This window comes from Cryptomeria japonica, chromosome 7 (assembly GCF_030272615.1).
Source record: "Cryptomeria japonica chromosome 7, Sugi_1.0, whole genome shotgun sequence".
Taxonomy (NCBI): domain Eukaryota; kingdom Viridiplantae; phylum Streptophyta; class Pinopsida; order Cupressales; family Cupressaceae; genus Cryptomeria; species Cryptomeria japonica.
In genome coordinates, this window is record NC_081411.1 from 860,516,609 (window position 1) to 860,531,980 (window position 15,372).

A 15,372-nucleotide genomic window follows, 5' to 3' on the forward strand; every position below is an offset into this window, starting at 1 on the left:
TCTTCTAACAACCTGCAAATAAATCAAAGGCTGTGACCATGGAGTGCTCATCTCCCAGCCTAGGCTAACTAGTAGCCACCCCCAAGCTCGAAGAACCAAGCCCTAGACAGGTAACACACATGCAAACACAAAAGACAAGGGAAAACACAATCTCAAACACAATCCCAACCTAGATTACACTGCACCACACATTTGTGATGTCTTTTCAAGGGTGGTAGTGGACCAAGTACCCTGAGGAGACTGCAAGTATGGTAAAACATAAAGCCATCTCATGGCAAACCGAAACATATAGCCACCTCATGGCAAACCAAATACATCAAGTATAACAACCCCACATTCCTTATGCCTTAATTCCCTCCTTATGACCCCCAATGCATAAACAAGCCATGCAACAAGGGTCCATAAAATCCCTTGTGATCACTCTCATAACAAGAGCCTCTCACTCGAGGGCTGTCACTTCTACCACCCACAAGACCATCCTCTCTCCCAAGAGTAGGAGGTCTTGATTACTCCCAAAACACATAAATTGCATAAGCACAAAACACCAAATAAATTTCCAAGATTTACATGCACGGAAACCAGTCTTTTTTTTTTCACAGGCATTTTTCTTTAAAAACAACATTCAATAGGAAAACATTACAAGAAAGTAGAACCAACCTTAAACTGCCCAAAGGTGTGCTAGTTTTGTTGAGGATGAGCAGCCCAATTCCACCAGTCTCCTCTTTCTACCCTTAGACAAAATTCTAAATCCCAAATCTATCTTTTTCTTTTTTCAAAATTCTTTTGTCTCCAAAAATGGAGAGTGGGTGATTACCCCCAAAATCTCTCTTTCTTGCTTAAGAAGCCACTAGTGTGAGTTCTCTCAAGTTTCCAAAACTGAAAAGGAAAGTAAGGTAAAATGGGAAAGGGAACTCTCATTCCAAAAAGGAAGGTTAACAACTTAGTTCAAGCCTTCTAATTTCCATTTTCGCACAACTTAGAAAAGTCACTTTTTAGGGTGTCTAAAAGGTCACATGGGAGTAGAAACATGCCTAAAATTACTCCTAACCCTTAGGTATACCTTATGGGCTTTAGGAAACTCTATCAAACTACCCTTAGGTGTCCATTTAACCCTTTTCTAACCCCTCTGAAGTTTATTTTCGGGTCAAACCTATGTTGACCATCCCAAAGATTCTTTACCCAAGGCATTTATGGTATCACATTACATTAATTGAAAAAGCTATAGTTAATCAATTCCCTCCAAGAGACAAATTTAAAAACTCAAACATAAATCCACACGTGTCAAGTGACACAAAGAAAATACTTTTACAAAATTATACATGAAATCTTGTCTCTTGTTGGATTTAAATAAATCAATTAAATAACATTTAACACACATGCATCATTTACTATTACGAATGAAATACGACACAAACGGGGTGTTGTCTCTCCAAATAGACAAACCCTGGCTTTACGAACATACATAGGTCTAGGTTTGGTTCTCCATAATATTTCCATGGTCACATGGATAACTTTTCCTGTGGAAATCAATTACACATTAGTAATTTTGAATAACCTCATATAATATCAAGCACATGAATAAAGATACACATCAAACACTCTGCATACAATATTCACTTACACAAACCAATACATCTTATATCCAAATAAATCCACATAAGCAATTATCACCATTTTCATAATTTTACTCCATACATAAAACATGCATTCTATTTCTATCATCATAGTAAAGTCTCGTAATTCCAATAATGACATACACTATCTCATATTCATCCTAGTCTAGAATCATGTGGAGTCCTACATCATAAAGCATATAAATGAAGCATCAATCCTACATCAATGTTATCCAAATCATGGAATCCGATAAGTTCTAAATCCAGATATAGCTGACATACGTCAGATCAAGTAACCTTCTTTGGGGGACAAATATACAGAGAAGTTGAACAATTAGGCTCAGCAAACTCCAATTGAGGTCTATTTCCAGCACCTTTCTACCTTGTAGCAATTGGATCTCTTTTGCTTGTTTTTCTAAAGCTATTTTCAGCGAAGTGCCCAAAGGAAAAGCAAGAATGGAATGCAAAGGCCAACTTTTCATGATTTAGAGTTTGGGTCTATAACCTTTCCCCACATGAAGATTTATATTTGCAAGTAGACCATCTAATAAATCCGTAATGATTAGCAAGTGAACATAATTTATTAGAGGGCAAGTTCTTGTTTCTAGGGCAATCAAGATAAGCTTCCCCAATGTTTTTTCAACTAAGTCTGGTAGATGTATGGGTATGTAGATAGAGTATGCTGTTACAGCAATTTTTTGAGAGGGTGCTGGGTACATTCTTTGTAGGTCTATTCAATAAACAAATTATATCACAAATATATACATATTTCCAACCTAAAAACTAACTATTTAATGCCGTAATAATATAAATCCATATTATATTAAATTTATTTACTACTTTATTAATATAAAATTATAGTAAGTAAAATTTATTTTAAAAAAAATGTTTAATATTAATAATCCTTGTTACATATGAATAATAAACTTAAAGAAAATTAAAGCGGAACCATATTACGAATAAGAATATCATTATCATATATGGATACAACCATTTTTCAAAATCTGCAAAAATATAAATACTACTTAGCACAGCATTCATAAAATAACATATATATAAAATAATAAATTTTCCTAATAATAAAATCAACAATAAATATTAAATAATATTAAATTTAATAAGTAATTAATTTAATTCTAATTGATATAATTTAATATAAGTAATAAGTATTTAAGTCTGATAAGCAATAAGCTTCAATAAACATGGTTGTAAGATTAATAATAGTAATAAATGACGTTAAATATAATAAAATTTTAATAAATAAAAAACTCAAAATGAAAGCTAAAAGCGTAAATATTCCTATAGCCTAAGTTGATCAAAGAAGGGGAGAAAACTCTAAATTCGAATGCAATTCTGACTATTGTCCCAAAGTGGGAGCTATTTGAATGATTTGAAGTCAATAGATAATATTCAAACATAGCTGGAAGCTATTCAAATGGTTGCAATATTTCAATGGCAAGTAGAGAGGAGAAGGGCGAGAGAAATGGTGCAAATGCAATGTGAATAGTAGTCGTTGGCCTGTGATATGAATGCAACCTAAATAGAAATTGTTGTTGGCCTATTACATGAATGCAACTTGAAAAGGGGTTAACCATGCTATCAAAGTACTGATCATATGACACTTCCTCATCTGCTACTGCTTGTGAAAATGCAGTCAAAATATTGTTATTAGGGTTCTGGTCATATTTTTTATGGTAGAAAAAGTTAAACAAAATGCATTCAAATTTTTATTCACAAAATGCCTTGAATAAGTTGAAATTAGCCAGGTATGCTCGTTGATGACTCTAAACAAATTCACCTCGAAAGAAGTGTACCTTGCTTGATTTTGTAGACATTTTGTACCCGAATCCAATTTAGAAACACATCTAGGCATGGAAGGATTTACTATTGGTTTGGTAACAAAGATGTAGGTTAGGTAAGCACACACACAATATTGGAAAGGAATTAGGAGAGGTCAAATTTGTGCTCTAGAACCAAGGCTTAACCTCCAATGGGGCATGGTAGTCTTTCATTAACCCATAGATTGGAATGTAAAAATCTTGAGCATAAGGGTACAAGGTTAGAGCCTAAGACAACATAAGTTGTCAAGATATGTAAAACTATTCATGAAGTTCTAGTAGAGATGGCCATAGATTTTGGAAGTGGCCTATTAGGCCTAGTTTAGAGTAATGATTGATCTCCTCGATAACCTTTGGACCCAATGAAGCCTATAGGGTGTAGTTCAATTTCCTAAAGAGTCGCAAAGAGGAATGTGGCATTGATGATTTAACACTTTTTATTGTAGCAAAAAATACCCGATCATTCAAAAGACCAACTCAACTTAGTGTTTCATTGCCATAATACTACATGCTCTAGACCATTCGGAATGAAGACAACATTAGCCATGGAGCTAGAGCTAGTAGCTGTAATATAGATTTTAGGGTTTTCTTTAGGTTCAAAATTCAGCTCATTGTAATTGGGTTGAAGTGTAATGGTTATGTTATTACTAACTTGTGTCAAATGACCTTGTGTCAATATATATTTAATATTTTTACTATATTATATAAAGATATAATTAGAAAAGTATATATTCATTAAGTTAATTAATAATCAATGTAGCTCCAACATTTTAATCCTAGTCAAGTCTTGTGTCATAAGTTACATGTCGTATAACAAATATGATATGAAAATATAATTGGGCCCAAAAAGACAACATATGAACATATAATGGTGCTAAAAAATAGAACAGATATAACAATGGAGAATGCATTGCTAAATGACTCAGCAATTCTATCCATCATCATCGACACATTGAAATCATGGGCTTGTCGCCTTTTTTAGAAAATATTGATGACTTTAGAAACTTGCAAACATTAATGAAAATTTGCAGAGCTTAGTCACATCCTAGGAAAAATTGTCTGAGCTCAAGTCAACGATCCACTAATGAGTAGAAGGGGATGAAACGATCACAAAAGGTCCTAGAACAAAATGTTAATAGTGGACAAAAGTGTGAAGAATCAAAGAATTGAATCATATTTTATGGTTGTAGGGCAATTTTTTAAAATATATTTTTTAAAATCATTTTTTTCAATTTTTTTAAGGGACCATACTTTGCAGATAGGGGACCTAGTATGGTAGGTCTATTCCTTGGGCAAACCTAGGCTTGACCCATGCCTAGACCTTGACCTTTTTCGGCTACTATGGTTACAACATGCGCCCAAAACAACATAACCTAGTAACTTAGGAAATGCTCATTATATGTAACATTCATTTTCTCATCATTGCAAAAACGATCTTTGTGTGGATTTTCTATTTCAAAATTCTTTAATACTTTCCTCTAATTCATTATGCATAGAAGCAAATATCATTCTTTCGAATTTCTTGGCATCCCAAAAGATAAAGATATTTTCCATTTCTCAGATATTATTGGAAAAATATAAGAAAATATCAGGAACCTAAAAATGTTGTAAAATAAAAAAAAGAGAGAAATAACTATTGTTTTTTTTGCATTTAAAGCCATTCTAATTACATAGTGAGAGTGAAAATAAACAAGAGTTGGTGTAGGAGCACCTGGGCAAAGAAGCAATCAACACCACCAAAAACATTTTCAGTTTGTTTTCTCAATTTTGGCCTGTCCTGGTTTTGTTTGGCATCTCTCCTTCAACTTGCAGAGGTTTAGCTCCAGATCTAGGATTGTAAAAGATGATTCTCAAGAGCATGAGACAAGAAATTTGTACTACAACTAGCTCTAACTTTAGTGGATAAACCTCTTGGACCATCAGACAAAGCCTATCTTGCTTTGTGAATTCTAATTTCTTGTTGAAAGAGGCTCTAGATCAAGCTAAAGGATCCCATAATACATTTTAATACCACAACAAATTGTATATTCCTTAGGGAGTTGTGTGATAACTAGAAATACCTTGTTGTATTGGGTGAAACTCATACAAATCTTAAGAGATGCCCAAATGAATTGCCTTAGCCAAAATTCTATGTTCAAAAGTGATAGAAATACCATGGCGCATTATAGATACCCATCTTGGTCAAAACCTATAAGTATTAACCCAATGACCCTTGTAAATGCTAACCTTGTAGTTAGGTGAAGTGCATAAAGCTAGGGAAGAACTCTTCCAAATTGCAGATTCCACCGCGATCAAAATTGAAATCAGATTAACAAACCAAATCTCCTTGCAACTGATAACGCATCCCAAAGTTGGAAAACTTGGACTTGTCGCAGACTCGAAAGCCCAAAAATTGGACTTGGACTCGGCAAAAACTCGGGGAAGGATTCCACAAGGACTTGACAAAAAAGAAAATCGTACATTATGGAGAGAAGACATTATTTGGTTCATTATGGAGAGAAGTACATATGATACAATAGTCTACATTTTAAATACAGCTCAAATCAGAGTCAATTATAATAAGACTCCACATGAACTTTGTAAAGGAAGGCCTGCAACAGTGATGTATTTCAAAGTATTTTGTAGCAAGTGTAAGGAGAGATGAAGAAAAGTTAGGGAAGTTTGATGCAAGAGCTGATGAAGGAATACTTCTTGCTTATTCTACTAGAAGCAAAGCATTTAGGTGCTTCGATAATAGGTTACATAAATTAATTGAGATTAGGAATGTTCATGTTGATGATAATGTACATCATAAAGAGATAACTCAAGAAATTGATCCTGAAGGGGAAGAAAGCTGCAAAGAAGAAGAAAAAGAAGCTGAAAATGAGAAATTTATTACACCAACAAAGGCACCCAAAACACCTTCAAAGTTTGTTGAAAGAAATCATCTAGAAGGCTTAGTTATTGGTGACACAGATACAAAAATTCAGACAACAAGAAGATTGGCAACCACACCAAAGCACCTGTCTTTATTGTCTATGATTGAACCCAAAGATTTCATGGGAGCTAGCCAAGACACACATTGGGTAAGAGCTGTGGAAGAAGAGTTAAACCAAATAGATAAAAATGAAACTTGGGAACATGTCCCAAGACCATATTTCAAATTTTAATATAAGGAAGATTGCTAGTGGATCATCTCAATGAACTATAATCACAAAGAATTTTGTTGCCCCTTATGTACCAAACTTTAGCACAGTATATTTTATAGCGAAATTGGCAGCACCTGCACACAATGGTTCTGTAGTTATTAATACTTTTCTGATCTTAGAAGGCTAGCATGGATTCAGGTTCTGAGGTGTCACTCAGGTTTAATGTTGATGAGGATTAAATTGGCAAAATGAACAGGTGCCACTGCATTGGCATGGTTAGAAAACTTTTACGTGAAAATGCTACTTCAGGGGTGAAATTTTATGGAATGGCACCAAACAAGTTTTCTTTGGAGCAATGCATATCATTTCTTCAACCTCGACAACAGGCACACAAAGAGTGCCAAGAAATTTGGGATCTTCAATTCAAGAGCCTTTCAGTGATGAGAGATAAATTGAATGCAGTGGCAGAGAGAAGTGAAGAGCAGAGCATCCATAACTGCTGGATGGACGAACTTCTTCTTCTTAAATGGAAAGGTTTTGCATCAACACCATGAAGCAAATGGATATATTGTGAATTCCTTTTTGGCATGCAGATCTATGCATGAAAAAGTATCTAGAATGGATGAGTACATTAAGTATATGTATGAATGGCTCCTTTTGGTTGCTTTAAAGGATGAATGACATGCATTCTTGATCTACCTGCATTTCTGTGGGAGATAACAATATAACATGCATTCATGAGGAGAATGATTCGATCGGAACATACATGATTTATGCTCTAGCTCTGGATGTGGCTGCTCCAATTTTGACTGACCACCTCAACTAAAGTTTAGACTCATATTATCATTAACTTTGGTTTGTCGAGAACATTTGTGCAATGAAGATTTTGAGTATCATGCATGCTCATGTTATCTGATGGCATGTTTACTGAGAACATGAACTCCATTTGGTAGAATTATTTACATTGAATATGCTATTTCTGCAAGGTGAGATAGATGTAACAAGACATGGGTATTAGCATTCTGTTCACAAAATGCTTTGATGGAGGATATCCTTTTTAGTTTTGTTGAAGTCTTTCATATTCATTAGTGGCAATCTCTTGTTTTTAGCTTCCTATCTTAAATGCCAACTAGATTAAGGTCGTTAAAAGAACGGGGGGTAAGAATTTAAATTAGAGAACATTTTTAAAATTATAGGTCAAAGCAATTGACCATTTGTATGGAATCTGTTGATGCATGGGCACTCATCTAGGATATTATGAATAATGTAAATTTTTCTCCGTTGATGGGTCCTGGAGAGATAAAAAATTGTGGAACTTGTTGATGTGTCTAAAGTCGCGGAACTACGACTTCATCCGGCCAACGCATAATAGAATACTAAGAATCCTATCCTCTCTTGAGATAAGGAAATCCCTAATGCTGTGTGAATTTGATCAATGGGGATGACCTCAATGTTTTGGTTGTCACGTCTTGATTGTAGGATAGCTTAGTAGTGTTGAGACATGGACCAACTAGGACTTGAACCTAGGACCTTCCAATGCGGCTAGAGTGCTCTACCACTGAGCTACTGGCCCCTCTTGGACCAGTCCATCGTCGGTCCGGGTGTGGCTTATTTCCAACACCAACACCCCCCCTTAAGCCACACCTCTCGTGTGCGTGGGGCTCCTAGCCTGGACCTGGCTCTGATACCATGTTGAGGCATGGACCAGCTAGGACTCGAACCTAGGACCTTCCGACGCTGCTGGAGTGCTCTACCCCTAAGCTACTGGCCCCTCTTGGACCAGTCCATCGTCAGTCCAGGTGTGGCTTATTTCCAACACCAACAAGTAGTTTGATGTGTTTTGCTGGAAACACAAAGGGGACTTACGGTTAGATGGAATTGGTTTCTTACAGGTTTCGTAAAATTTATAGTCCTATATCATCTGATTTGCTTCTGATTGATGTTATTTCAGCTTGACTAGAGGGTTTCTTTAATGAAAAAGGAAAAAGGAGGGAGGGATAAAGAGTGAATAAGAACAACTAACTAATTTTAAATAAGACAGGATATTTCAACACATAGATGGAAGTCTCAAAATAACTAGAAATTACTTTGCCAGCCAATTAGCAACTAGGTAAAAACCAGTGCAATCATCTAAGGATTTTGAATTTTCAAGCTATTAGATACGAATGATAGACTCTTACACCTATTCATCCAAATTTAATAACCGAACTTAGCGCAAAAGGGGTTCAGACTAACCATGCAGAGGAAACAATAATCAACTATTTCCTAATGGTATGAACCAAGATTTTCCATCAAATATATGCATAAATAACTGTCTAAAATTAAATACAGTTGCAGAAATATGAAATAAATGGAGAAGAGGAACATGCACTCGTAGTAAAACAAACACAACTTTAACATCCATTAAATCCTGTATATATTTCGCCAGAGTTTTTGCAACAATCTTTGTTTTCTCTCTACAAAGGAGGAACTAACTCCTTTATATAGAATTCCAAAATGGATGAATGGCCAAGATTAAACCTAAACAAGTGGGCCAGATTCATCCTCTATCAAAACTGCCCATACCCATAAATGGGAGGCAAAATATCAGCAGCAACAAAAGGAGAAACAATAAATGCCAAAAGGATAATCAATAACTACCCAAAAAGCTGCTCCAAAAGTGCACATGCACGAAGCTCAAGATTTACAATTGTTTTGGCAGTTAAAAATGAACTTTATGCCTAAAAAGTGCTTTTTAAGATTTTAAAAGAAACTTGCACTTTATGAAAGCACTTTCTCCTTTTCTGCTGTAGACCCTTTTTCCAAAAATTCATCCTCGCTGTGCAAATACTCCTTCCAGATGGCCCGACCTGCTGCCTGAGCGATACCACTCTCCATCATCTGCCTAGGTTTGCCATAGGCGTTAGGAGAATATACCTTGTTTCTGAAATCTTGAATGTCTATGTGGCCCAAATCAGTATCACCTATGTTCTCCCATATGGTCTGGACTTTCGACTCCCTAACTCCTCTTTGGTACTGGTATTTCATCTTCTCGCCTCTGCGGGGAATGTCAGATTTAGAGACCTGAGATGTTCCAGTTGCACCAGGTGTTTTTGAGGATTCTACCGCCGATTTAGGCATTTATCTAGCACAATCGGACACGGATTACGAGACGAGATGAAGGAAGTAAACAGGCTAGTCAAAATAGAGGATGATGTTAGCGTATAAAACCAAAGATCAAATAGGAACACCAGATTCAGAAAAAAAAAAGCATGACGCTTCAATAAAAGAGCTTAATTAACTGGAAGTGAAATGCTATTTGAAATAAGAAATTAAGCTGGCTTTGTTTAAAAAATTTGACACTTGGCTGCATATTAGGGCTCGGGTGTTTAATGATTGCCGATTTTTGCACTCGAAGAAAAGTCTTTGCTTAAGTTCAGTTTTCAAAATGTTCAAAATTTCCCTAAGTCTGAATTTTACCTTTCAAGGTTAATTTTCCTGACAGGCTTTGCCTTTGCACTATGTTTAAAGCTTTGCTTGATACCTTTCAAAAAGGAAATTGCGATCTATAAAATTTCATCTGATTAATTCTCCATTATCTGTTAAGCATAGTGACCAGTTTTGCATTCATTAAAGATTTAAAGGAGAGAAAACGAGTCATACCAGGCGACTTGCCCAATCATAAACGAACTTTGGTTAAAAACGACCCTTAACAAATTGCAATTCTTGAAATTTTGGAGAATTAGGCGATTTTGCAAAGTGTTGCACCTTTCCACTTTTCTTTCCCGCGCGATATTGGACTGCTAGGCTTTGCGAAATGCTGAGGTAAAACGATGCGTTATCCTCCCCTAACTTGCGTTTTCGAAATGCAAGGGTTTTCGTAAAAATGAGAGTTTAACACTCTACCTCTTCTGTGACTGGGATTTTTGGGTTGGACGACATTTTGAAAATGCTCCAAAGTTAAACTTTTATACTACTTCGGCAATTCTCGGGGTAAAGGGCCACTTTACAAAACGCCTTCTCTACTTTTCTTTTCCGGGGCAAAAGGATCCTTTGAAAACCTTGCGGCTTAAACCCCTTCCTCTTACTTCGCGATCTTGGACGCCTTAGCGATTTTCAGACCAAACAGGATAGAGTGCAGATTTTCGCGGTTTTAGTGCTTCGCGATCTTGGAGGTTTAGAGACTAAACGCCACACATATAACCCGCACGATTCCTCTGTTCGCCCAATTTCGGGTCAAGACAAGCCTTTGCAAAGTATCCAATTTAACGATTTGACTCCTTTGGCATTTTCGGGGTAAATGATCTCTTCGCGATTTTTTTACTTGCTTCGCCCATTTTCGGGCTGAACGTCACTTTTTTAATGGCTAACGTTTTTGCTTTGCATTCCGCTTTTCGGCCAAGAGGACGATTTTGAAAAGTTTAGACGTTTTAACTCTTTTTGTGAATTGGCATTTTCGGGCCACAAGGTCACTTTGGCAAATTTTCGAAGTTTATAATGCCCTTTTCACTTGGTTTGCGTTTTCGGCTCATGAGGCCTTTTTGCAAATTAAAGTTTCGCGATTTTTGGTGTTTTCCCAATTTCGGGCTAAATGATCCTTTTGCAAAATTTAAAACTTAACACCTTTTCACTTGGTTGGTTGTGGCGATGGGGTAAATGATCATTTTGGAAAGTCTCAAGTTTATAACGCTTTACTTCATTTTTTACTTTTGCGATTTACTTTGTCCATTTTCGGGGGAAAAAGACCTTTTGCAAACTTCACCATTTTCAACGCCTTAGCGATTTTCGGGGTAGAAAGGAGTTTTGAAAAGGTTTAAATTTTCACCCTCTCAGGCGATTTTCGGGGTTTAGAGGGAGTTTGAAAACTTAGAAAGTTTGACGCCTTACTTCACTCTTCAAATTCGGGCTAAAGGGAATTTCGCAAACCCATGGAACTGACATTCTTGCCAACTTAGCCGATTTCCAAGCTTGTGCTAAAACTTAGTCTCCCTTGGATTGATTTTGGGCATTCAAATTGTGAGACTCTCTGCGTAGGACTCCCAGGCCATGTGACTTAAAGCTAGTGGATGCCCCATCTCCTTTATTACACAGCTCACTGCTTCACTACCACTTGCTGGATCCCAAAATGGTGAATAAATATTAAATTGGAAAGTAGGCAGGACGAAGGCTGGAAAAGAAATGAGGGTGACCCTGTCGGCGATAGGGAGTGTGTGCAACGCACAACAGAACCTAAGGTCCTAAACTATCGATGTAGTCGAGCACAAAAGATGGTTGCGGATTGATTATCTTATTTTGATCATTTGTGTTTGCTGTAGGGAATTACTAGGATACTTTGTCTTGGTGCTGTTTCATCATTTATAGACACTTGCCATGAGTATCATGAACAAAAAATCTAAAAATATTTAGTTCACTAATATTCAAAAATCGAATCAAATATGCTTGATTTTTTCAATTGATGTTCAAGACCCAAATTTTAATATTTAAGAATGAATGAATGACAGATTTTAATAATGTCTACGAAGCCGAAGCAGCCTATGGGACCCAAGAATAGCACACACCCCCAGAAGTAGGGCACCAAAGCTTATGGCTTGTATATTGAGAATGAATTGTTTATTATATTCATATGATCCATTAAGTGATGATTTGAAATATAAATGAAAGCAAGCATTGGGAATGTTAAATTATGGCTTGTATTACTTGTATAAATTTATTTTATGCATGCATATTTGTTTAACTTTAGACAATGCAAGCACAAAACAGAATGCAAATCACTTGTCCAAGTCGTTCCACAAGTAGCAAACTGGGGTGTAATACTGGCAAGTATATTATTTATGTGGTCCTAGGTGGTTGGTCTTAGGAAATGAGAGTCGCCTGACTGGTTCCTTTGACTTTTTGTTTTAAGTAGGGTATGGGCTGAAGCAGTTGGTGTCGATTGGAGTTTGCTTTTTTTGTTTTGTCAATTGATATGTATGGATTCTTTGACAAAAAAGTATTGCTTTTTTTAATTTTTCTAAATGCTGTATGAGAGATTTTATGGTTATCTATAACTTCTTGTACAGGCAATTATCTGGATATTCATCCCAAAAATGAGAGGATCAGCTGCATTGAATACCAAGAACGCTTTACGATTTGTTGTCTTTTTCCAGTATTTCCCAAGATTCTTCCGTATATATCCACTTTCCTCAGAGGTGATAAGGACAGCTGGAGTATTTACTGAAACAGCATGGGCAGGGGCTGCTTACAACTTACTTCTGTACATTCTTGCAAGTCATGTAAGTTTGGGTGACTGTTTGGGATGGGACAAGTTTATATTTCTTTCCATTGGTGTTGAGCTTTATCTAGTTTAAATATATTCTTTTAATAATTAGGATTTACTTTTTCTTACTGAGCATTTCAAAGATAGCATATTTTGGGTCGGTTGCATTGCATGCACTTGCTTAACAAATTATAGCTGAAATAGTCCTTAATTAGTTGGAGTCTTGACCATAGACAGCTGTATGTTTAGTAATATGTAAGAGCAAGATGCTCGAGAATAATTTTGTAGCCAAAGGCTGGGTCATTGTCATTATTAATTAGGCCTATAACATGCCCTCCCATGTTGGAAAGGCTTTGATCTTAAAGCACCATGAGAATATGGTTAACTAAAAGGACTTCGACAAATATCCAGAGTAGTGACACACAGTATATGCTTGTTCCATTCATGCATTTACTTGAGTATTGTGACAGTACCTCCAAGCATGCCATTTAGAACTGGGATTAAAAATCTAGGCTTTTTTCTGAGAATCATTATTAGATTATTTAGAACTTCTTGTTCTGAGGGAAAATCGTTTGCAATAGGTGGTTTTTGGTACAGTTCAGATCCTTTAGATCTGTTGTACACATGATTTTTTCAGTCCATGAAGATGAGTAAAAGAGCTTTTGGAATTCACTGTCTAAATTTGTTGCATCAAACTTAGATTTGGTCTGGTAGGTATTGTTAACATTTTCAAAAGTTTGTAAACTCAGGTGACTGTCAAAATTCGATTTCTTCATGGTTGGAATTTCTACGACATTAAATCAATCATTTGACTCACATTAAAATCCTTTACTGAATGGAAATTTGTTTAAGCGGATTGGTTTTCTTTTGGTTGGAATAGCCTTTTACCTTATTTTAAAGTTTTAAACTTCTAACTGTAAGAATAAAAATTGATTTTGCTTGCCAAGGTGTAACATCTTTATCTTTCATCTTTCTCTGATATAGTTTTTGAAAATTATTTTTTCTTTTTATTTCAATATTTTGTACCCTTGGTCTTTCAATTTAGTTTGTAATATTGGAATTTCAAAATATAAGTTTCTTTTCTATTGACCTTTTTTCTAAAATAATTTCTTGAGTGCATCCCACATTTAATTAAATTTCAGTAGTGTGTCCAAAATTATCATACCATTTGCCCCTTATTTTTAAAAAGCATGATATACCCCTTTTCAATATATATATATATATATATATATATATCCCATCAAATTTCTCCATTTTGATTTTCCATCAAAATTGGTATTAAGCTACTATGGTAATTTTCAATAACTAAACATTTTCTGTTTGTGGGACAAGCTACTGATCATAGACGTGTGGTGGAAGATACGCAGTTTTACCTTTAATTACCTTCTATTAGTTAATTCTTTTTGTAAAATAAATTTTTTAAATTTTTTTTCTTATTTATAAATTAAAAAAATTAAACTTCACTATTTTTTGATTTCTAATTATTTAAGAAGCCTCTCTAATAAACATTTATAGTTCTCTACTACATCCCATTATGAATAAATGATTTAACTCACATTTTTTTCTTTTTTATTTTTGTCTTTTATTTCCTTGGATAAGAAAAAACAAACGAACTTTTTATATGATTTCAAATTCATTTGTCCTCCGAATTTTAAATGCAGATGTTTCTTTTTAATGCTTTTTTTATATTTGTTTATCTGTTTTAGATTTTTTCTTATATTCTTTTTCCATAAAAAAATAATTAGAACTTATTTTTCTAATTTGTAATTTGGATTTTCTTTTTTTTTTTTGTTTATTATAATTCAATCGGTTAGGCTAAAGTATTTAATTCATAATAGTGATAGCATTTTAATTTGTCATTTTATTATAACGCAAAATGAAATGATGTGACGGTAAACATCTCTTCAAATTATGAAGGGCAGCACAGCAGCAAAAATCTTTTGGGAAACAAATCAGCAGACCAAAAGTAAAATATTTTTTCAAAATTTGGGAATTAAATGATAAAATGTCAGAATGTTTTTGAAAAAAAGGAGAGGTAAAATGATAGAAAAAGGGAGAAAAACTGCTGTTTTTGAAATTTAAAGGCATTTCAATAGCATAGAGCTATAGAGAGCAAGTAAAATTGAGAGTTTAGCCCATAAATTGTGGAATATAGATTTTTGTCGTTTATCTTCATATCGCTGATTAGATTGCATTGCATAATGCATACTTCATATTGAATAAATAAAAAAGATGCTAATAATTTTCAAAGTTTCAATTACAATCTACATTGTACAAATTCAACATCAAACTAAGTACAAAGCTCCAAAAGTTCAAATGTAGCCAATAATTCTTGCTGCTAGGAAGAGAGCTATACTAGAATGTTGCAGGTCCTGATGATAAAGCTCTTGGGTTAGAGCCTCTCCTAAGTTGTTCAATTGGATCACTATCATAGTTGCACTTGTTAAGGAGATCACAATTATCATTGTTCAAGGACATGATTATTTGCAGCCCACGTAGAACTTGTATTGATCTTATTGAGGCCAATTGGATGGTCATCCTTAATGGTACCTGATTTT

The 15,372-nt window shown here is 35.0% G+C and overlaps 1 protein-coding gene and 1 non-coding gene across 9 annotated transcripts in view; one reads left to right on the forward strand and one right to left on the reverse strand.

Annotated features, from left to right (window-relative positions):
- The window catches only part of LOC131047057 (probable cyclic nucleotide-gated ion channel 5), a 159,595-nt gene that overhangs the window by 46,457 nt on the left and 97,766 nt on the right, over window positions 1-15,372 (forward strand). For all 8 annotated transcript variants that reach the window (XM_057980880.2, XM_059207863.1, XM_059207864.1 and 5 more), the window contains one exon: window positions 12,618-12,830. In XM_057980880.2, coding sequence (XP_057836863.1) covers window positions 12,618-12,830 — 213 coding nt within the window. The remainder of the gene's footprint in view (window positions 1-12,617; window positions 12,831-15,372) is intronic.
- Window positions 8,082-8,152, reverse strand: TRNAA-CGC (transfer RNA alanine (anticodon CGC)). Its single transcript has one exon. It is a non-coding gene; the product is annotated as a tRNA-Ala (tRNA).